Raw genomic sequence first — 22316 nt, 5'->3', positions numbered from 1 at the left:
AGTGCTGATTTTTGTGTGTTTACTTGAGAGGTTATCACCCTCTCGTTTCCCTGCTTTGGAGTAGCAGTTAGCTACTCCTGTTCCTGTTCAGGGAGGCTCTTACCTCAACAATAGAGCATCAAACCACAAGACTGTACATGGTCAATCTGATGAGCCCACTAGAGGGGCATAACCATAAAGAATAGGGGAGAGAGAGAGCAGTGAGAGGTGTGCAGGTCATGACATCCTGCACCTCACTGTTCATAGAGGGTAAGCTAGCACTCCATTGAAGCTCTCCCACTTGTGACAGCACTCAAAAACGAGCTCACAGCTGAAAATCACGTTTTTGCCTTCTCTTTAAGTAGTAAACTGGCCTTAGAGTGCCAAGTGTCACTCATTTGTGCATTTTCCTGCTTTAGACCCTCGGGTCTAAAAATATCTCACCTGTAGCCTCTGTTGACTTGGCCACAGAGTAACAAAATGATCCCCATGTCAAACTGCACGTAATGACGCGAAGACATTTTGTCGTCCAATAATAGCAGTCCCTAAAATTTAGGAGTTTCTGCCATTACATTCTTCTAGGTCATCTGACCCTCTTTGTACACTGCAGCCACACCCAGAACTGAAATGTAGCCTATGTAGCAAAGGATTCCGCTTTGACTGGCCAATGACCCCGCTTTGGTTAACCGTAGTCCTTGTCCAACCTTAGTGCTCTTTAGCCCGTAGGCCTGGACTCTCTCTGAACAGTTCCACACTGGCTATGCAATGCAGGGCAGTTAGATTTCCAGAGGGGTGTTTCCAAAAGGTCAAACAAATGAAATTCCCCAAAGAAAGAGAAAATAAACAAAAATGGAATTGCCATTGGCTGGTGACAGACGCTATACAGTTCGGTACCAGTACCTCACTTTGAAAAGGAGGGGATGTCACGTGACACATCCAACCCTATGTGTCCGTGGACAAGGTAAAGCATGATCAGGGTTTAGTCAGTCCAGTCAAGCTAGATTTAGAAGTGATCTGGCACTGTTGTGAGTCTATTCGTAGACCGTGCATGCCCAGTCGCTTAGTGTAGATGCATATCCTTTGGTTGCACACAACATGATCATCAACATTCCCATTAGAATCCATCAGATTCAGTTAGGGGAATTTTCCGGTGCATTTAGCCTATTTTTCCTATTTTTGGTATTTTCACTTATTATTTTTAAGTGACTTCTCAACAAACGTAGGTAGGGCAATTTTGCTAAGTTAATATATAAGCAAACCCAAGTTAGCACTAAATGGCAGAAGAGGCAGCAGGAGCACATGCTCAAGTGGCACCTTCTCAACAGAATCCAGCAAGAACCCTTGGCGTTTTCCATTGCTGTCATCGCCAACACCCACAAGCACTTAGCGTTTTCTGTCTTGACAGTTTCCGCATCAGCAGCAGTACCCAGATCCCTCGCGTTTCCATCCCTTGCATGATCGCCATCATCTCCCAGTCCCCTAGCGGTTGCAGATCCACCCAATCACCAGCAGAAGCATCAGTTTGCTAGCGTTTTCCAATCTCAGCCCATCAGCGTTTTTGGAGTTTATCAAGCCTAGCGTTTTTGCTAAGGACAACAGACCAGCGTTTTTGGTTTTCAGCCTTAGCGACAATAGATGCTCAGCGTTTTCATCTCTAGTTAGTTGCAGAAGACCCCCATTTTCAGCCCTCGAAAACGCAGCCAAAACAGTCATTTTCAGCCACCAAAACAGTCCTGAAATTCAGCAGTTAGAAGACCACAGATTTCAGCCCTACAGTTGTCGTCGTCATCATCGGCATAGTCCAAGTTGCATCAGTCCATTGCATACGCATTGTACCACTTTGTGCAATCAAAAGTAGACCACTCTCGCCAATGAGAGTGGGGCCTTCGGAGGAGGGTTTACAACGTCTCTGGTGTCGTATTCTCTTCTCTCTCTATCTCTCAGTCTCATACACTTGCACGCACGGTGTCCATTCACTTTGTTTGTGATCATAGCACTTTCCCTTAAGAACGGAAGGCTTTGCCTTCCATAAGAACTAAAAGGAACCTTGAGCACAGTTCGGAGCACTCATCTTGAGCAAAGCGCAAACAATCATTCCGCTGCACCTAACAGTTTGGCATCATGCCTTGCATACCCCGAAACACATTTCCTGGCATGTACGGCTGGTCCCCAGGCGCATAACCAGCCATACTCTGGAACACAGATCCACCCCCGAAATACCTTGGATGTGGTGTAGGTGGTGGAAAAACTGGATGCATTGCCTGGTAACCGGTTCCCTGTCCATTCAAGACAGCATGCAGGCTCTGAAAGGTGGCGGGCTGAACTGGCATAGCCTGTAAAATAGGCGTTCTAACCACCTATTCAAGGGCGGGAGGAACCTGCTTTGGAGCCCCTGACTCTGCAACATGCGAGTGCTCCCTATCCTGTTGGGGCGCATGAAGTACTTGGGCTTGAGCCAAACAAGCTCTGTTCGCGGTGTGGATTTCCTATTTTGCTGTGGCAGTGGTGGCGCTTGCAAGAACTCCATAAACCTTGGGTTCTGCACCAATTGTGAAAACACATTCACCGAGGCAACTAACTGAGTCCTGAACGCATCATCCTCAAGTTGCCAAATCATAAAGCTGTAACAAACTTGGACACTCCAAGTCAAGAATCAACCGCGACAGCACCAAATAACCACTTCAAAACAATTCACAGATCACAATAGATTTGCACTGGCCCGGCGGAGTTCCGTGCCTAGAGATATTGGCCCCAAAGACTGGCGCCCCTTTCGGTATTTCTTTTTGTATTAATCAATCATCAAAGTACAAGAGAGCGGTTAGGGTTTCACTCTCAGACTCTGCGTCCAGATGCTCTGAGAAGTGAGGCCCTCACCACTAATTTAAAGGTTACAAGGGATGCCCAAAAGCAGAGCCCCAAAAGCTTTTAAAATCAAAAGCATCAGTTCTCTCTCTCTCTTAGAGAGTCTTTTCTCTTTTTTTTTTTTATAAAAAAAAAGCAAAAGCAAAATTCGCGTCGCTCATCATTTTCCAAAAATTTTTTTTTTAAAAAAAATAAAAATAAAAAAATAATCCGCCTCCGCGATTTCCGGAATTTAGGGTTTTTGGCAAAAATTAGGGTTTGCAAGAATTTTAGGGTTTCTGGCAGAAATTAGGGTTTCTGATGTCCGCCACGTCATCACTTTGTGACATACCCCCCTCTTGAAAGCATTGTAATCGACCGCGATTACGCCTGCAAAACCGACAAAAGCCATAAACCGTCTTAGCAGACACTGACTGTTAGTACCTACGTACTAGGAACACACATCTAGCACATGTACAAAATCAACAGTCACATCACACGACATCACAGGACATCACCAGACATCACAGGACATCACATGACATTCAACATTCATTCGGATCTTAGACCATGATTTATCGGCAATGTAGCTAGCAATCACATCTAGGTCCAATCGGGACCTCATCGATGTCCGATTGACTAACCCCTATTGCAACCATGTCTATTCGAGATCAATCAGACCAAAATGCTGCAGTCATTTCGGCATCAGTTCCTGCACTCACAAGAAGTCAAGAACAAATCAGTATCATAATCAGGAATTCCATTTCATAAAGTCATCCAGCAGAATATTGTCAGCTCTCAGTATCCCTGAAGCTCAAAGAGACATCAGTGACTTTAGTATCAAAATCGAGGCATCTGTTGACAAAGGAGTGGAGTAACTCCCCTCTTGTGCATCCCACTGCACCAGATCTTCGGCCAAGCTGAGTTTCTGGGTTCCGTTTGGAGTAGACTATGCTAAACCAAAACATCGAGGTAAAGTTTCACAATCCGAGGAGTATCTGCTAGGTCCTCCTCCTCCATCCACTTCGCATCAAATGCAGGAAAGTTCTTGAACTTAACCAAGAACCCGCCTTCGGACTTTACCCTTCTTCGTATCCTTATGTGCCAAAATCTGTTCAGGAACAAGGATCTCCTCGTTTTCTTCCACTTTGGGTTGCTCATCAGGCTCCCCATCATCAGGCACATCACCCTTAACAGGGTTCAAGAGACTCACATGCAATGCATTGTGAATCCTCCAAGTATCTGGCAGTTTCAATCGGAAGGAGACTTCATTTATCTTTTCAGTAATCTGGAAAGGGCCGTAGTATCGCATACTAAGCTTTGGAAAAAGCCTCTCCTTTCCCTTGTTCTTTCGTAGGCGTGCCTTCTCAAAACGTAAGAGCACCCAATCATCCTCCTTCAATTTCATGTCGCGACGACGGCGATCCGCTGCCTTTTTCTGTCGTTCTTGAGACTTCTGCAAAGTCTCGCGAACCTTGGCAAAAGCCGTATCCAGATCTCGCGTATATTTATCCGCTTCAAAGATCTTATCTTTTGTGCTCAGGAAGGGTGGAACCTTCGCAGCACCTTCAACAATCTCAAATGGCGCCTTACCCGTCGACGAGTGTATCGTGTTATTGTAGGCAAATTCCACCAGAGGTAAATATCTTTCCCATTGAGTCTTCTGATCTGAGATATAAGACTTCAATAAATCGAAAATCACTGAATTGGCAATCTCAGATTGCCCGTCAGTCTGCAAGTGGAACGATGACGAGAACTGCAACCGCGTGCCAATGTTCTCCCAAATTGCCTTCCAAAACCAACTCATAAATCTGGGGTCTCTGTCGGAGACAATTGTCTCAGGCATGCCATGTAATCTGAAAATCTGGGCCACAAACAGTCTCGCTAAGTGATCTGGCTTGACTGTTTTCTTCACTGGAATGAAATGAGCCTGTTTGCTAAATCTGTCAATAACAGTCCAGATACCATCGTGACCACTCTGTGTTCTCGGGAGATCAAAAATGAAATCCATCGCTATACTTTCCCAGGGGCGGGTGGGTATAGGTAAAGGCTGTAACAATCCCTGTGCTTTATGCCTATTAAACTTAACCTTCTGGCATACCAAGCAACTGCGCACAAACTCTTCCACATCTTTCTTGAGTCTCGGCCAAAAGAAATATCTCTCTACCCCTTTCATGGTGGTAGCAATGCCGCGGTGACCCGTAAAAGGTGGACAGTGGCAATCAATCATAACCTTTTCCCTCAACGGCTGTGTAACGCACAACATAGTCTTTTTCATCAAGTAGCCTTCCCGAAGGGAGTATCCAGCTACTGTCTCCCCATCCCGTATCCGTGTGAAAATATCTGCAAAATCTGTATCTGTGGCACACTGATCGACCATATCCTCGAAGCTTCTATGATGTATCGCGGAAATAGCCAGAACCAACGGTTTCCGAGACAAAGCATCTGCCACCACATTCTTCTGTCCCTGCACATGGACAATCTGGAAGTGAAACTCTGACAAGATGTTCGCCCACCGCATCTGCTTTTCCGCAAGCTGCTTCTGTGACAAGAAGTAGCGCAAACTCTGATGGTCTGTAAAGACAGTAAAATCCGCTCCGAGTAGGTAATGCTGCCACTGAGTAAGAGCATGGATAACCGCCCAAAAGCTCTTTCTCATAAATCTGTGCTGTCATCTCCGGCCTAGAGAACAAATAGCTCTCGTAAGCTATGACATGGCCTTCTTGCATCAAGACCGCACCCAGACTACGACCACAAGCATCACAATATACTTCGAATGACTTCTGCAAGTCCGGCAAAGTCAAAATAGGTCCCGTAGTCAATTTCTCTTTCAATGTCTGAAAGGCAGTCACCTCTGTGGGTCCCCACGAAAAAGGTACTCCTTTCTGTGTCAAGATATGCAAAGGGGAAGCAACCTCTGCAAACTTTCGTATGAACCGCCTGTAGTACGAACACAGTCCCAAGAAGCTTCTAACTTCATGGACATTCCTCAAATCGGGCCAATCACGGATAGTCTCTATCTTGGCCGGGTTCATTTGCACTCCTGCTGTTGACACAATGTGTCCCAAAAAAATGTATCTCTGGTAGGAAAAATTCACTTTTCTTAGCATTAATCACTAATGTGTGATCTCGTAATGCCTGAAAGACTTGAAGCAGATGATCTCTGTGTTCTGCCTCATTCTTGGAGAAAAGAATGATGTCGTCAAAGAAAGTGCCAACAAATAGCCTGTACTCTCGAAAAATCCTATCCATCATCCGGTTAAATGTCGCAGGAGCATTGGTTAAGCCAAAAGGCATCACCAAAAACTCAAATAACCCAAAAGTCGTCCGAAAAGCTGTCTTGTAGACATCTCCTGGCGCTATCCTGATCTGATGATATCCACTCTTCAAGTCAATCCTGCTAAAGCACGAGGATCCCTGTAACCTGTCGAGTATATCATCGATCCTAGGAATCGGAAATCTGTTCTTGATGGTGATTTCGTTGAGAGTGCTATAATCGATGCACATTCTCCAAGATCTGTCTTTCTTCAAAACCAACAACACTGGAGAGCAATACGGTGAAGTACTAGGCTGGACAAGACCCTTTTCCAAGAGGTCTTTCACTGAGTTCATAATCTTTTCATTCTGTACTCGGCTCACACAATAAGGTGGCCGATTCGGTGGTGTGCTTCCAGATATCAGATCAATGGTATGATCTTCAGGCCCTCTCAAAAGCAATCGGCATGAGCGTGGAGAAAAAAATCTTGGCGTTCTTTTCTTCAGGTCAAAACATATTCAACTTTTATCTATGGTTCAGTTCTCCCAAAAGAATGAGTAAGAAAACTGAAGTTCATCAAGTACAATCTCTAAGCCCTTCATTTATCAAAGTCGCTTTCTCGGCCCGGTAGTCAACCACGGCGTAGTTCTTGTGGTACCAAGGGATCCCGAGTAGAACGTCACTCACGTGCCCTGAACACCCCTGTCATTGCAAACGAAGTTTGCCAATGCTCGGTGTAATGGCAACATCCCATCCAGGTGCCAGTCGAACTACCTCCGCCAGTGGCGTCAGTCTGTCGGGCGCAGTTCCAAATCGAGCCGCCAATTCCAAGTGAAAAGAAGTTGGCCTTGGCTCCTTCAAAAGAGCTTCCTGATCCTTCACTTTGCCCCAAAAAAAAAAAACGGCAAAGTTTGTACTTTCATTCATTTGATTCGGTGCAAGTCCCACGCCATGTGGTACCAGTTCTGCTTTTCTATCTGCCTTTTTGCCACATTCCTCAACTGCTCTCGAACTCTCAGACCTGTCGTCGTCTTTATCTTTGTGTTCTTTCTGTGCCTTATCAGGGCACTTTGCGGAAATATGTCCATGTTCCCCGCATCCAAAGCACTTCCCCTCCCTGATGTAGCGAGTCCGCTCCTGATGAGTAAGTCTGGGTCGTGCATCCTTTTTTTTTCTCTGGGTTGCTCTTTTTCATTCTACTTTCATTCCCAGAAGTCTGTTCGGCTCGTTGTGTCATGGCCTCATCTGTGGGGTAGGTCAGACTGCCAGAGTGAATGGCAAAGCCCCGCTTCGCATGACTCATCAACTCTTGAATAGAAGCTGACTTCTGTTCCAAGCAGTGATTTCGGATCTCTGTAGGTAGACCCAAGGTAAACTGCTCAATCTGTTCTCTGAACGAGATCTTCTTGAATGAAGAGGCGGGTAGAAAAGAGCTCGAGAATCTTTCACAATAAGAATTCATTGTATCGCTCTTGGTCATCCGGAGATGGTTCCAAGCAGCTCGTATATCTCGCTCAAACTCTTGAGTCAACCAAGAAGAAATAAAAAGCCTCTTGAATTTCAGCCATGTAACTGGCACAGTCTTGCTTAATAGAAGCGTGGACCACCAAGTACGAGCATTCCCCTCAGAGTAAGAGGCAGCTCTCCGAATCTTGGAGTGCTCTGAATAGCGTCCTCCCGCGAAAGCGATGTCAAACTGCTGTATAAGAGACAAAGCCTTCGAAGCATCTGAGTATCCTGAAAAGTATCAAACTTGATCGAGTGGCCACCTTCCTTAAACTCTCGGACTTTCTTGCTGTTATCTTCGAGAAAGTCATACTGGTTGGCTTTGTAAAAATTCTTCTTGTTCGCATAAAACTTTCCGTCATCGGAATCTGAGCTGTCTGTAGACGAGTCCTCAATAGAACTGTCAGTCTCTGGGCGAGATGTAGCCTTCTTTGCCTTTTTCTTGCCCGTTCCGAAGCTTTGTGTCTTGCTTCGCTTTTTGCTTTTTTTCTGTCTTCTTCGCTCTAATCCGAGGAGCTAGAAGAACTGTCAGAAGAAGAAGAAGAAGAACTGGGTACTCCTTCAAATCGAACACGCTTCTTCCGTTTCTTTGCTTTGTCGAATGTCGACTGACGACCCAAATATCCCGGGAAGTCAGTACCTTTGTTCTGCTTTTTGCCGTGCTTTTTGCCTTTCTTTTGCACGTCGAAAAGCTGAGCAATCCGTGCATCAACCACGTTCTCCAGTTCCTTCTCCGTATATTTCTTGGAGGTAGAAGGTTTCTTGAGAGCGGGTTTCGGGAGTGGTGTTGTGGTTCTCTGCCACTCCATCTGTACCTCTTCCAAAGAGGTCTGGTTCATATATTTTGCCATCTTCGGGTCCTTGGCAAAATTGAGCATCATCTTTGTTGCATCGCTGATCAACTGGCGACGCTCTATCTCTCGCCGCTCCGCCTAAGTAGGCCAAGGCGGGCCATACTCTTTGTCTGAATCTTCGTTGTGATCCCAGCCCGCATCTCCAGATGCAGAGGGAGTCGACTGATCATTGCTTGAAGCCATAGGTGCCGCGGAAAAAAAATTCGGGGATCGGATTTCCCGTAGAAGAGAAATCGGCCGTGCTCTGATACCACTGTAACAAACTTGGACACTCCAAGTCAAGAATCAACCGCGACAGCACCAAATAACCACTTCAAAACAATTCACAGATCACAATAGATTTGCACTGGCCCGGCGGAGTTCCGTGCCTAGAGATATTGGCCCCAAAGACTGGCGCCCCTTTCGGTATTTCTTTTTGTATTAATCAATCATCAAAGTACAAGAGAGCGGTTAGGGTTTCACTCTCAGACTCTGCGTCCAGATGCTCTAAGAAGTGAGGCCCTCACCACTAATTTAAAGGTTACAAGGGATGCCCAAAAGCAGAGCCCCAAAAGCTTTTAAAATCAAAAGCATCAGTTCTCTCTCTCTCTTAGAGAGTCTTTTCTCTTTTTTTTTTTATAAAAAAAAAGCAAAAGCAAAATTCGCGTCGCTCATCATTTTCCAATTTTTTTTTTTTTTAATTTATATAATAATCCGCCTCCGCGATTTCCGGAATTTAGGGTTTTTGGCAAAAATTAGGGTTTGCAGGAATTTTAGGGTTTCTGGCAGAAATTAGGGTTTCTGCTGTCCGCCACGTCATCACTTTGTGACAAAAGCCCTGTATTGGAGGGACATTCACATCAACAAGAGGTACCGACTGACGTGGCCGTGAGCTCTTGCCAATCTCGAACACCATAGGAATTTCATGTTTGTTCTTCGAAGAGGAGCCCTCTTCCATAATGCCCTTCCCTTTATCGGCCATAGTGTAGTTCCGCGTTCCTGTACTCTGTGTCTTTACCCAAAACAACCGAGGCTCACTTCTTGAGGACAAAGTGATTGATATCCCGGCGATGGAACCTTGAAACCGGCCTGTGGGGTGGTAGGCTTTGGCTTTTACCTGAAACTTTACTTTAGACTTTAGGACACAGAGAAACTTTGCAAAAGAAAACCTGTAATGGGAATTGATACTTCAAACACACACGGCTTGGAAGCTAGAGCGCTACCAAGCAGACGCCGACACGTGTTGGCCCCAAAGACTGGCATCCCTTTCGGTATTTCTTTATTGTATTAACAGAGGGAATAAAACCTGTGATTTCCTACGAGCTGTCCCGCATAATCCGGGCTGAAAACCACCTATTCTGGCCCGATTTCGGCAGCATAACTGTACTAGGACGCTTCACAGACAGTATCCCCACGCAATAGATGACTTTCCCGACACATACGGACACTTTTCAAAACATGGCGAGAATCTGCAGCACGCTGAATTCTCTGTTTTTTGCTTTGAAAATGCGCCAAATCACCTCTACATCGATCCCCTCACGTCCCCGAACCTCCTGGGGATATTGGGGACGATTTAGGGCCGAAACCCTAAACCTGGAAAAATACACAGCAGGCTGTATTTCCCTGTTTTGGGCTCCGTTTCGCAAGCCGGTTGCATCCGTAGCAAGTACTCGAGCTCCCGCACCTGTAGGGCTACTTGCCCTTTGAATTGGACGAGATTTCTCACGTGAAACCTCTCCAAATTCACTTGTACCTGCGGGGGATTAACAACTAGCTAATCTAGTACCTGTGCAAGAGGCTCTTGCCTCGGCAATTGCGCATGAACCCACACAACTGTACATAGGTCAAATGAAAAGCCCTCTTGTGGGGCATCACATAACTGCACGGAGGGGAGAGAGAGAGAGCGCAGTGAATGTTGTGCAAGGCTTCAGTTCTTGCACTTCACTATACATAGAGGGTAGGCAAGCACACAGTAGCTTTGGTACCTGCAACAATCCACCATACGGCTGAAAAATGCAGCCCACGTTTTGTTTTAATGCTTCTCTCTCCCAAAATTGTGCCAAGTGGCACTCATGCATTAATTCCCCGCTTTGGACCTTCTGATCTAAAAATATCTCAACTGGTTGTTCAGTTGACTTAGGGGTAGAGTAATGAAATGTTCCTCTTGTCATTCCGGAGCTAATGACACGAATAGATTTCATGGCCCAAAATAGCAGTTCCCTAAATTTTAGTAGATGGTTCCATTGGACTCTCACTGGTCATCAGACCATCTTTTACCACTGGGACCACATCCAAAATGTAGTCTAGTTCTCGGGTGGATTTCTCTGGGTGACCCCACCTTGTTACTGTGCCTCTATGGAGTTAATTTCCTAGTATCCACCAACTTGCGAAGTGCGATGGGGGAACCTACATGATCTTGAACTAAGCCTAGACATCCTCTTACTATACAAATTCCAGCGCCGACCAACTTCCCGTCTGTGGGTGAAACTACCGTTCACATTGGTCATACAATGTCTGACCATTTGCAACTTCAAAAAGAGGGTCTCATAAATAAAACAAAAATCATTGGAAAGAAGCCAATAACTAAGGTTAGCAGTTGCCACGTCCTCGTGCCATAGTGAACAGTTGCCACGTCCTCGTAACACTTGGTCTGCTTGGTTCCGTGCGTGCAAGCTAAATGCACTTGCCAAACCCCCTTGCGCAACCTTCCTCTTCTTGCTTGAGGACCCCACATTGGACTTGGAAGAGCCACTTACATTAGTCTTTCCCTTAGCATCCATACTCATTGAAGCACCTCCTTGAGCTTGAGAGGCATCTCCTTTCAAATCATTGACCAATGCATCTACAAAAGCAGCTCTGTCTTCTCCCTCTAGCCTTGCATCTGTATGCAATCTTGTGACAATCTCTACAACATCTGCTGGGGCCTCATCACATGGGCCTCCCACACCATGGCGAGCAATGCCCAGTATATATGCACGGATATGCAAAGGACCACCGTCCCATGAATGCCAACAAAAATTACATTTGCAAGTCCATTTTCCTTTTGGGAGGCCCTTCACTTGCTGCACATATTGCCACTCGGGACGCTTGGTTCGGCCCATCTGCTCAGTGTCTGACTCTTGCGAGAAAGTCTCACGCCACGCGATGGTTTAGGGCTCGTGGGTGCGGGAGAAGCTGGAGGACCAAGGCGAGCAAGAGAGGGCGAGACCCGAGACTCGAGAGGATGGGCTTGCCGTCAACTCTCACTCTCTCTGAGTCCTTGCAGTGCCTGCATACACCTTACAGAGAGCTACGAACAGTAAACAGAGAGTTGATAATGCTCGCGCGGCCAAAAAACCCAACCCGTTAAAATTTGCCCCAATTTTTGACTTTCGCTAGCTGGGCATACGGAATGCCATTCCATACTCTATCTGTACTCCATAAAGGTAAACCTGTATGGACGGAGGGTTTGGCAGCTGTACGCGTTCGAAAAAAACTAGGATCACAGGTTTACCTTGTTGAGACAAAGCCCGAAAATTCTCCTTCAATCGCTTTAGGTACTGTGGAGGGAAGAAGTGAGTCTTTAGATCGTGCTTGAACTCCTCCCAACTAAGCTCGTGAGGGGGAACAAGGAGAGACTCGGGATAGGCCGCCTTGTGGGCTTCCTTCTCCTCCTCCTCCATCCACTCATCCTTCCAGGTGATGGCATCACCCGTGAGATGCACGGAAGCCAAGATAACTTTATTAGTATCAGACTTTTTAACAACCGCAAAATAGGATGTAGATAGATGCAACGAAGAATAAATGACAATAGCATCCATCTTACCGTCATACTTAAAGAACATAATCTTCTCGGGAATGGGTTCGTTGGTCGTCCGTGTAGCATTGGTCGACTCCGTGATGGTCTTGGCAAGCTTTGCATAATCCGGCTTCAAACAAGAGGTATCGGATTGGACCGCCAAAGTGGTGATGAGATCAGCATGGCTTCCCTTTCTTGCCTACGAACCTCGGCGTTTGCCTTGCTCTCCCTTCCACGAGCCTCGACGTCGGCCGTCAATTGATGTTCCTCTCGCTCTGCTGCTTCCACACGCTCTATTCGACGTGCTTCTTGCCGCATCATCATCCGCATGATGGAATCCATGGGATTTGGTGGCAAGGACGGAGGGGTAGGGGGAGGACTCATGGGAGGTCCATGTATCATTGGTCACCTCCGCGATGGTCTTGGCAAGCTTTGCATAATCCAGCTTCGAAGAAGAGGTATCCGATTGGACCGCCAAAGTGGTGATGAGATCAGCATGGCTTCCGTTTCTTGCCTCGGCGTTTGCCTCACTCTCCCTTTCACGAGCCTCGACGTCGGCCGTCAATTGATGTTCCTCTCGCTCCGCCGCTTCCACACGCTCTATTCGACGTGCTTCTTCTTGCCGCATCATCATCCGCATCATGGAATCCATGGGATTTGGTGGCAAGGATGGAGGGGTAGAGGGAGGACTCATGGGAGGATCCGTAGGTGGAACTTGCTCGCCTTTTGAATTGGTGGAGGTCTCCATACCGCTACGAGTCTTGACCATGCAAGGATTTCCGCTCTTGGTTCAAGGAAGGTCACAGACTAATCTTCTGGAAACTTATCTACCCCGTCATAGGCACACCCAGCATGCAACACCGGGTATATAATTGGTTGCTATTTTTTGATGCTCAAGGTGCACGGTCCCACGCGCAATGGCTAGCTTGCTGCTCCAAGAGTGGTAGGAGTATTACTGAAGGGTTGCAAAATCAAAGCTCTGATACCAATGCCAAGTGCAACAGAATTGAAATGGTGAAGATCTAGGTTTTACACTTCCACAAATCTTTACATGAGACCAAACTGTTACAAAATTGTGAATCTGATACCATGTCTAGGGACAAAAAGACTAGAACAAAAATACTACTACTATTAGAATCCATCCTCATTTGCACTTTGGATGTAGAGAGAGAGAGAGAGAGAGAGAGAGAGAGAGAGAGAGAGAGAGCCGATGGCGTCCCAACCGACCCTCTCAAGGGCCCCCCACACCGTTGCCGATGTGGTATTTGCTTTTGGTTGCATAAATAGAATGTACACATATGCAATACCTCAAGTGCAGACTCTGCCGACTCCAATGGGGAATGCCGCCTCGGTAACTCTTCAAGATGAAGCACTTTCAGGGCTGATTTGATGCATCTTTGGATCCTTCTTGATGTGGAAGTGCAAATGACCATCAAGGGGTAGATTTGGGGCTGATTTGCGCTTCGATGTGAGAGGAATGAGGGCTGAAAATGCAGATTTCACCGATGCCGATGATGGGCAGCAATGGGAGCACTCCATGCGGTGAGGGAATGGCCGAGGAGAGGCTCGATCGGTTGCCGAAGTACCGGACTGCAATGGGAAACTCGCGAAAGTAGATCCAATGTGTTTTCCGGCGACGGAAAGGAGTGAAATCTGAAAACACTAGGGTTGATCTGCTGGACTGCAAGCGCTAGGGCTGATATGACGATCTTGAGCAAAAACGCTAGGGCTGCCTGCTGCTGCACAAAACGCCAAGGCTGATTTGAGAGCAAAACGCAAGGCTGAACTGCTCCTCTTGCTACCGCTTCTTCATCTGATGCAAAACGCTCTCTCTCATGCTCCCTTTATAGGTAAAGGTTGCATGCTATAAACTCCTTAGGGTGTAGGTAGGGCAAAACCTCTGTCAAATTCTTAAAAATAAATCAGTAAATGATTTATTGATAAGTTTGATTAGGTGAAGTTTCTGAGTGAAACCATCGCACACCTGTCCACCCGGGAATCCGATTGACGCGGGGAATGGCTCATTGGATTCTTTAACCTAAAACTACATGCACGTCATGCTAGATGCCCACGTAGTGTAACATTATCTGTCAAAACGCACAGGAGGGGGTGGTGGGGCGCATAGGAGAGGTGGAGAGGGTGGAGTGCCATGGGTGAGGGCGAACGTGGGGGGGTTGGGGTAGGTGGTAGGGGGTGATGGAGCGGCAGTGTCAGTGGGTTGGGGAGGAATGGGAGGAGGGGCTGGTGAAGTAGGGAGAGGTGGAAGTCAGTTTGAACTTTGCATAGCCAAGTGTGAGGTAGTCCTGGGTAGATGTCGCAAATTAGAGGGTATGTCTAGTAGTGGCTGAACCGGCTGAGTTGCTGAAACCTGTGAGACTGTCAGGGAGACATGCTGTCGAGGTGGTAGATTTGGTGCTGCAGGAGGTGGTGTCCGCTGAAAGGTATAGCGACGAGGGGCAACCCTCCACTATGTCCTCAGGTGGGGGAGGATGTGGCCCGGGGCCAGTTTGCACCATGTGTGCAAACTGATGGCACCTAAGACGCTGATAGGGGCGACCTGTAACCTCCAACATCTAGAGACGGGCCTGCTCTGTTGTGAGATCGCAAAGCTGCACTGTAATCCGGAAAATGGTTAGCATCGAGTGCGTAGACTTGTATCCGGGGTGTGCCGATCTTTGTAGCCAGTGAACCTGATATAACTAGCGGCTACGCCAGTAAGACACCTGAAAGATGGACCGGAAGTGATGGAAAGGAGAGAGTGACTCGGAAGCGAGGGATCCATTGCTGGTGATCAGGTGTGTAGACTTGTATCTGGGGTGTGCCGATCTTTGTAGCCAGTGAACCTGGTATAACTAGCGGGGCTACGCCAGTAACACACTTGAAAGATGGACCAGGAGCGATGGAAAGGAGAGAGTGACTTGGAAGCGAGGGATCCATTGCTGGTGATCAAACTCCTCAACATCGAAGTCTAGTGTCCAATGCTCTAGAACCAATAGCCGGATCCTTGCGATGATAGGAGAGCGACTAAAGAGCATAGCGGCTGTCTGAAAGCTGCACATGAAAGATGCCGCTGCCCAGCTTGATGAGCTCCAAGATGCTGCCTTTGGAGCCACCGAGGGCAAACTCGAGCCACTCACGAACTGTGCCGCCTGAAGGGAGAGGCCCACCATGCGCCCAACCAGTGTCCGGCCCAAGTAGTGCCTGGTGGCCACCTCGATACTGGCAAGGTCCTCCGTAGTCAGGTCATCTGTCTAGGTGAAGGGTGTGTGGGCAGTTGTCGTGACACCCGGTGCAGGTGTGGTGGCCGCCATGGAGCAAGAACCGACTAAGGGTAGGAGTCCTCTCTCTCTCTCTCTCTCCCTCTCTCTCTCTCTCATATCTCCCTTTTTGTTAGTTTATGTTCTGTCAAATGGAAGCATGGACCACCGTAGACGCTAGGGGATTCTGTTTGCTGGGAATCAAAAGCGAATTTCTGAAATCCTAGTTTTCTGGTTAGAATTTTCATGTGAGCAATTGTGGCATTTTTCTGGTTTTTTGATAGTGCTTGTTTTGCAGCCTGCAGGTATTAAGAGTAAGATACGGTTGAAAGCGTTGTTAATGTGGCTTGTTGGAAGGAACAGGATTCGACAATTTTGCCACGTTGACAAAGAGACTAAGAGAAAGGAATTCTTATTTGGTCCTTGGAAGAAGGCTTCAAAGCTTGAATTTGAAAGTAGTGAAGCTGCACCTCCACAAGAGTCAACAGCAGCTTAGTACGCAATGATTGAAAGCTGTTTCTTCCAAACTTTGTGCCAAAAGAGTAGTCTTTTGCAGATGCTTTGTCTTGAAGGTTCTTTGCCTGGTATACGATTGCATGACGACAACTTGGTTGAGCAGCAGGTCTGGCGGCATAAAAGCTTTTGCCATTCCAGCATTTTACCCAGCAATAGATGGACTTTCAGATAAAAACTCTTTTGTAATCATTGTGAAGCCGATGTTTGAAGTCTTTTAGTCGAAAACATTTGTCCCAAGCTTCTCTAGAGGAGCATTTTGAAGTGTCTTTTTTTTGTGTAATTGCAAAGTGGAAGTGTGTATTTTAATGAGTGACATAATGTAGAACATTGAATTGACTGTCGCTTATTGTCTTATTGTGCAAAAAATGGTGGTTGTGTAGTAGCTAGTCGCGATTGAATTTTGGTTTAGTGCATTTTAAATCAAACGTATGCATAGGTGCGATGATTTCTTGGGAAGTGATTATGTCCCAGCAATAGATGGACTTTCAGATAAAAACTCTTTTGTAATCATTGTGAAGCCGATGTTTGAAGTCTTTTAGTCGAAAACATTTGTCCCAAGCTTCTCTAGAGGAGAATTTTGAAGTGTCTTTTTTTTGTGTAATTGCAAAGTGGAAGTGTGTATTTTAAGGAGTGACATAATGTAGAACATTGAATTGACTGTCGCTTATTGTGCAAAAAATGGTGGTTGTGTAGTAGCTAGTCGCGATTGAATTTTGGTTTAGTGCATTTTAAATCAAACGTATGCATAGATGCGATGATTTCTTGGGAAGTGATTATGTCCCAGCACGGAGGCTTGGCAAGGTGGTTGCTGGTGTGCTTAGCTGAAAGTGGACAATTACGAGCTAGATACAACGATGGATTTGTAAACCACTATGCAAATATTACATTGAATGTGAATTATTCAAAGCACTCTTTTTTGCTGAATAGCGAACCAGCTTTAAGCAATGAGCTATGTATCTAATGAGGGAGTGGACTAAGCTTTTGAAGCTACATTTCTAGAATGTTTTTGTGGAACATGTGGAGAAATAAAGCAGCTGCATCTTTGATTATTTGGAACTATTGTGCTCTACTATGTGCTTGTTTACCTTCTGCGATGCTTAATCACGATCGAATGAGCATTCAGAACCAGTTTCCCTTGCTACTATTGAATAATCCAAGGGACAGCTGCATTGCAACACCGTCAGGGTGTTAACGTAGTTTCTGTTCGATATTCCACTCGTATGTGGACCAAGACAATTGAATTCTATGGCCTTTAAATGATGTTGCCACTGTGGGGAAAAAGGTTATTACCGTGCACTCAAATGACGCAATCTCGCATCGCCAAGCAAGCACCAGTAACTTGTCGATCATCACAGATTCAAGTTGAGGGTTTAGTTTTGTTGATTTGACATGGAACAAGTAGTGACAAACAACCACCATTTGAGGAGGATATGGGACAATGAAGTTGGTTGACGGAGCTGCAAGGTAGGGCATGAAAACGAAAACGAAAACGACACCTGCTTTCTCTGTGTCAAAATATAACAGATTGAATTGGAATTAAAAATGGGCCAAACTTTTCATTGGCCTAAAAGATCTCTATACAAGTACAAAGAGAGATATAATTATTTCTTTTGTAAACCCCCCCCCCCCCCCCCCCCCCCCCCCCCCCCCCCCCCTCTCCCGCACACACAGGTGCGTGCACACACACACACACACACACACACACACACACACACACACACAAACCAAAGAACAAAGAACTCATAACAAAAAGAGAGGGAAAATAGTACGTTGGAGATTTAATTTCAAAATAATTTAATTTTCAAAATCTTATAAAACCAAAACCAAAATAACCTTTAGATACTGATGATTGTTTTAAATGAAGAAAAGGGAGAATTTGATTTCTGAAACCAATCTCATCATGCTTATTTATAAAAACTAGTGTAAGCAATCACTTCAGATCAAGCCAACTCTAAGTAGGGTAAAGGAGCTAGTAAAAAGACGTGACCAATACAAGAATGCCTATAACTTGAAGCTAATATATTGTTGAGATAATGCAAATAGAGGATGGAAATGGATAGATGTGTGAGTAGATCTTCGCGAGTGCTACATTTTGGTACCCATTTCAATGATTTTCATTGAGCACAAATGTAAAATTGAAGCATGACAATTTGAATTTCCCTAAATTGGCCCCTGCTTTTTAACTGTACCTAAACTGGCTCCTTTACCCTAATGACACTATCGAGTAAAGAAAAAATATTATAGATAACAAAATCATGACCACTTTGCACTCAACAAAAAAAAATCACCCTACCATATTGTCCTCGAGATTCGAATGGATCAAGTATTTTCAACACGTCATGTGAATAGTGATAATATAATTCGCCTTTGGAACCTACGATCAAATATTTTCTTTTTTGATAAAGTAGAGGGTAAATCGAAAAGGAAGAAAGTAAATTGGTTGTTACAATTTAGTAAATGTTCTTCTAATTAGATAAGTGATAGTGGGCATGCAGTTTTTGATGCAACCCCCAAGAAGATAGTGCTTCCATGTATCCAAGGCATGTAAGATACCTAAAGACCTTTTTCATAAATGCCAAGGATGGGTCCGTCAAGGTCCAGGGTCGCCGGGCAGTGGATCTGGGCCGTCAACCTAGTAGCAATTCCCAACAGTAGTTTTTGCTGGACCTTGACGGTAGGGAATGGTCCTGAAGTGACCATTCCCCGTAATATGTGCGGGGAATGGTCACTTCAGGACCATTCCCTACCCCTTCACAATGCAAATGCAGAGTCTTTGAAACTCGAAAGCAATAAAAGCTACAAGAAGTATGAAGATAGTCCCAAAAGTTTGGAAATCTTTTGGTGCTCTTGAACGTCTCAGCTAGTGTACCCTTAGTGAAAGTGTTATTGGCTTATATTTGACCATCACATGCATTCACAAGAAGATTTAGAATTTTTCTAATGTAGGAAAGCGCAGTCTTTTTCAGCGTTTTTCATACAATGCATAACATCATGAGCTTCTGCTCGAGAGGCACCGCATACCTAGCTAGGTACGATTGGGGGTAGGGAACCGTCTACCACCGGGGGCCGGCGGTCCCCTTCCCCCAATCGTACCTATCTAGGCATGCAGTGCCTCCCTCACAGAAGCTGATGATGTTGAGGTAAGTCACAATGTGGGAATTATTGTGAGAATTTGTCCAAAACTTCTTGTGATTGTGTGTATTCTATGTATGTGCAAACATGGTTCATAGTGATGGAATTAACTAGATTTGAAGCCATACGCTAGACAACAACAACATTTATGCTTGAATGGTTAGAATGAATAATTTCTCGATAGGAGGAGGCTCTTGGGACTAGAATGAAGTTCCAAGAGCCCAACGCATGAACATGTGAAGCTACTCAGAACCTTCCCCATATTGCTATCGATGTCTTCATGTCGCACGACCTCTTAACATTACACCATTGAATCCCCGATCCAATGCTTATAATTCGACTTTTGCTTTTGCTATAATTAGGTGCAACAAATAAAAGGCTACTTTAGCTTTAGCAAGATTGAAACATTGGAACCAAGGATCAAGGAATGCCATGTACTGGATGCGGCACAAGAATCATCAGTGGCTACAATTTGCAATAAAAAATGTTTGATCCCTATCATTATGAGGAATTGTCCCAATAGTTTAGCCTAATTTGAAGTGTGAGGTTATTATTTTACTCAGGGCAGGTCACAATTCCCTTGCAACTAGAAATGTAGGAACAATTAAATAGTTACAAGGATTGACCCTTGCAATGATTTTGGATTTGCAATGCCATGGGCCTTCCTCTTGAGACAAGTACCCATATGAGTACTTGTTAAGCCTTCGAGAATAAAAAATCCTTAATATAGATGTTGACCAAGCTTCTATGGAGAGGAGGATAGAAGGTCATCTATCTTCAAGCATTTAATCTTGCAACATATAACTCCTTGATTACACAGTCATAAATGCATGACAATAAATGTTGTTCTTTGTACCACCACCACATCACTTCCCACATCAAAAAATTATGAATAACATTTGCATCATTGTTGCTACCTCTTTATATCTATTCTAAAGAAGCAAGAGCTTTCTGGTCCATTGCTAGGGGAAGTACCATGCAACCAACACACAAGCTTTAAAAATGTAACTAAAGGTGACCATATTTAAACAACATCCCTCAATTGGAACTACAATCTTCTCCTTTGATGCATTCTTGCTTGCCTTGTGTGATCACCCTTGTTGTAATATACCAACATCAGATCTTAATAGCTAACGTTGGCCTTGCCCGTCTTAAGCATATTTTGCAATCGGCCGATTCCATTGCAAGAAGGACCTCAGCTAGGATACTTTGCACTTGGTAAAGAGGACCACACATGGCATACATGTCCACAAGAGAACCACCCTTGAGAACATGATGGTGCAACATCTGCTAAGTCAACATCTCACAGTAATCATTTAATTTTCACTATGAACACCTCCAATCACAACATAAGCTTTGATAAAACAAGCTTTAAATCAGAGCACGTTGCATCCTCACACAAGTATAAGCCCTAGCGTCGCCAACACCATCATGGCTCACTTTCTTCAATTTTGGTAAGTTTTAGTATACTTTGGGAAAGGTCGTAGAGCTTGGTGTGCTTACAATTTTGATTCCGGCTCATTTTGGCCTTTGTCTCCACTACTGTAGGTACTGCATGTTGGGGTATAGGCGCATGTGCCTTGTCCGGCCGCCTAGGTTATGGATGCACGTCCACTGACACCTTATTCTTGTGTATGCAAAGAATAAGGGGAAGCTCATTATTTGAGTCTTGCTCCACCCACACTGTATACTTCTCTCCTTCTCTCCTTCCCGCTTGTACACCGCACCGCATTTTGCACCCTGCACGCACGCATCCGCGCGCACGCAATCTTCAACTTGTATTAGAGCTTTGGTGGAGATGATGGTGAAATGACGTGCATGACAACTTCTCAACGAGATGCGAAAGCGACAGAGCTCGGCTATGGAAGCTCGAGTTTGGTGGTGGTAGATTCGGCACGGATCGACCGCATTGGGAGGAGATCTGACGCAACTCAAAGTGGATTTTCCATCGTGTGTGCAAACCTTCTCTTCGAGAGGGATCTTGAAGAAGAATCAGAGAATGTGCAAAGAAATGAAACAACATTCTGTTGTTTTGTTCTGTTCTGCAGAAAACAAAAAAATAGAGCTTTTGCTTCTTGCAATGAAATTGAACCTTAATGTTCAATTTGGGGTGAGCTTGAAACAAAGGGAGGAACACTTAGCTTGGAAGCAAAAGAAGGTTTTTCAACTTGGAAGCTTAATCAGTGCTGTGTATTTTAACGAACATTAGCAAAGCTATTTGACAGTGCTGTTGAAAGCTTGTGGGGGAAAATTAAAGCAAAGTGTGTGTGTGTGTGTGTGTGTTGCAAAGCTATTTGACAGTGCTGTTGAAAGCTTGTGGGGGCACACACAATCGATAGTGAAGCAAGGGAAGGAAAAAAGAGTGTGTGTGTGTGTGATGCATGTATCCGCACACACACACACACAATCGAAGAGAAGTATTTTTCAAAAGTGTGTGCAAGGGTGTGTACACGCACACATGCACACACGTGCACTCACACACACACACACACACACACACACACACACACACACACACACACACTTGGTAGCGAGGATAGCATCGGCATCGGAGGTGCAAATAAGAGAGGATAGAAATTTTCCTCGACTTGGACGTTTTTCATCGGCATCGACGGCTCAACACTGGTTTCAAGCATCGGCGCCTACGTCTTTGGCGATGGCTTCTGTCCGACAGCGAAGGCGGCTTTGACTAGGTTTTTCTTGACTCCGACATAGCGAGAGCATTTTTGGCTCTTTTCTGGCATAGTTTCTCCAACAACTTACCTCCCACCCCCATTTTGGAGCGGATTTGGCTATGACGGACATTTCCTGGCATCCCAACCTCGATTTGGCGGTTTCGACTTCGACGATTCTCCAGTTTCCAATTCGGCGACACACACCGGCACATGGCGGCTCCGATGCACCATACTAGAGTGACCGACGAGGTAGTGTACCAGTTTACAGACGATTATGCTCACAATTTGCACTTTCTTGCAGTGCAAACTATGCATGATTGTGTGGGGTAGTCCAAAGAGAAGTTTTTTTGCACAGTTTGGTGCAGTTTCATGCTATATACATTTGTGGATACATCTTGAGCTGAAGCAGCTTGAAGGTACCAGGTTCATAGGTTTACAATGTTTTTGGATAGGTACGGTCCATAGAGCCGCTCATTCAGGAGTGAGTTTGTTTGCCAAGGTTTTGGCATTTCATGTATACCATTTGTGGATGTGTTATGTGAT

General features: G+C 45.3%; 1 protein-coding gene across 1 annotated transcript in view; it reads left to right on the top strand.

The window, feature by feature from the left end:
- LOC147458104 (uncharacterized) overlaps nt 1–16307 on the top strand; it is a 35245-nt gene extending 18938 nt beyond the window's left edge. The window contains exon 2 of the mRNA XM_086512840.1: nt 15749–16307. Within this exon, the coding sequence (XP_086368966.1) occupies nt 15749–15946 (198 nt within the window). The 3' untranslated portion in view covers nt 15947–16307. The remainder of the gene's footprint in view (nt 1–15748) is intronic.
- Nucleotides 16308–22316: the final 6009 nt, after the last annotated feature.

This window comes from Adiantum capillus-veneris, chromosome 5, assembly GCF_014529385.1.
Source record: "Adiantum capillus-veneris isolate H3 chromosome 5, ASM1452938v2, whole genome shotgun sequence".
Taxonomy (NCBI): Eukaryota; Viridiplantae; Streptophyta; class Polypodiopsida; order Polypodiales; family Pteridaceae; genus Adiantum; species Adiantum capillus-veneris.
Note: the sequence above shows the minus strand (reverse complement) of the source record. Positions and strands in the feature narration are given on the sequence as shown.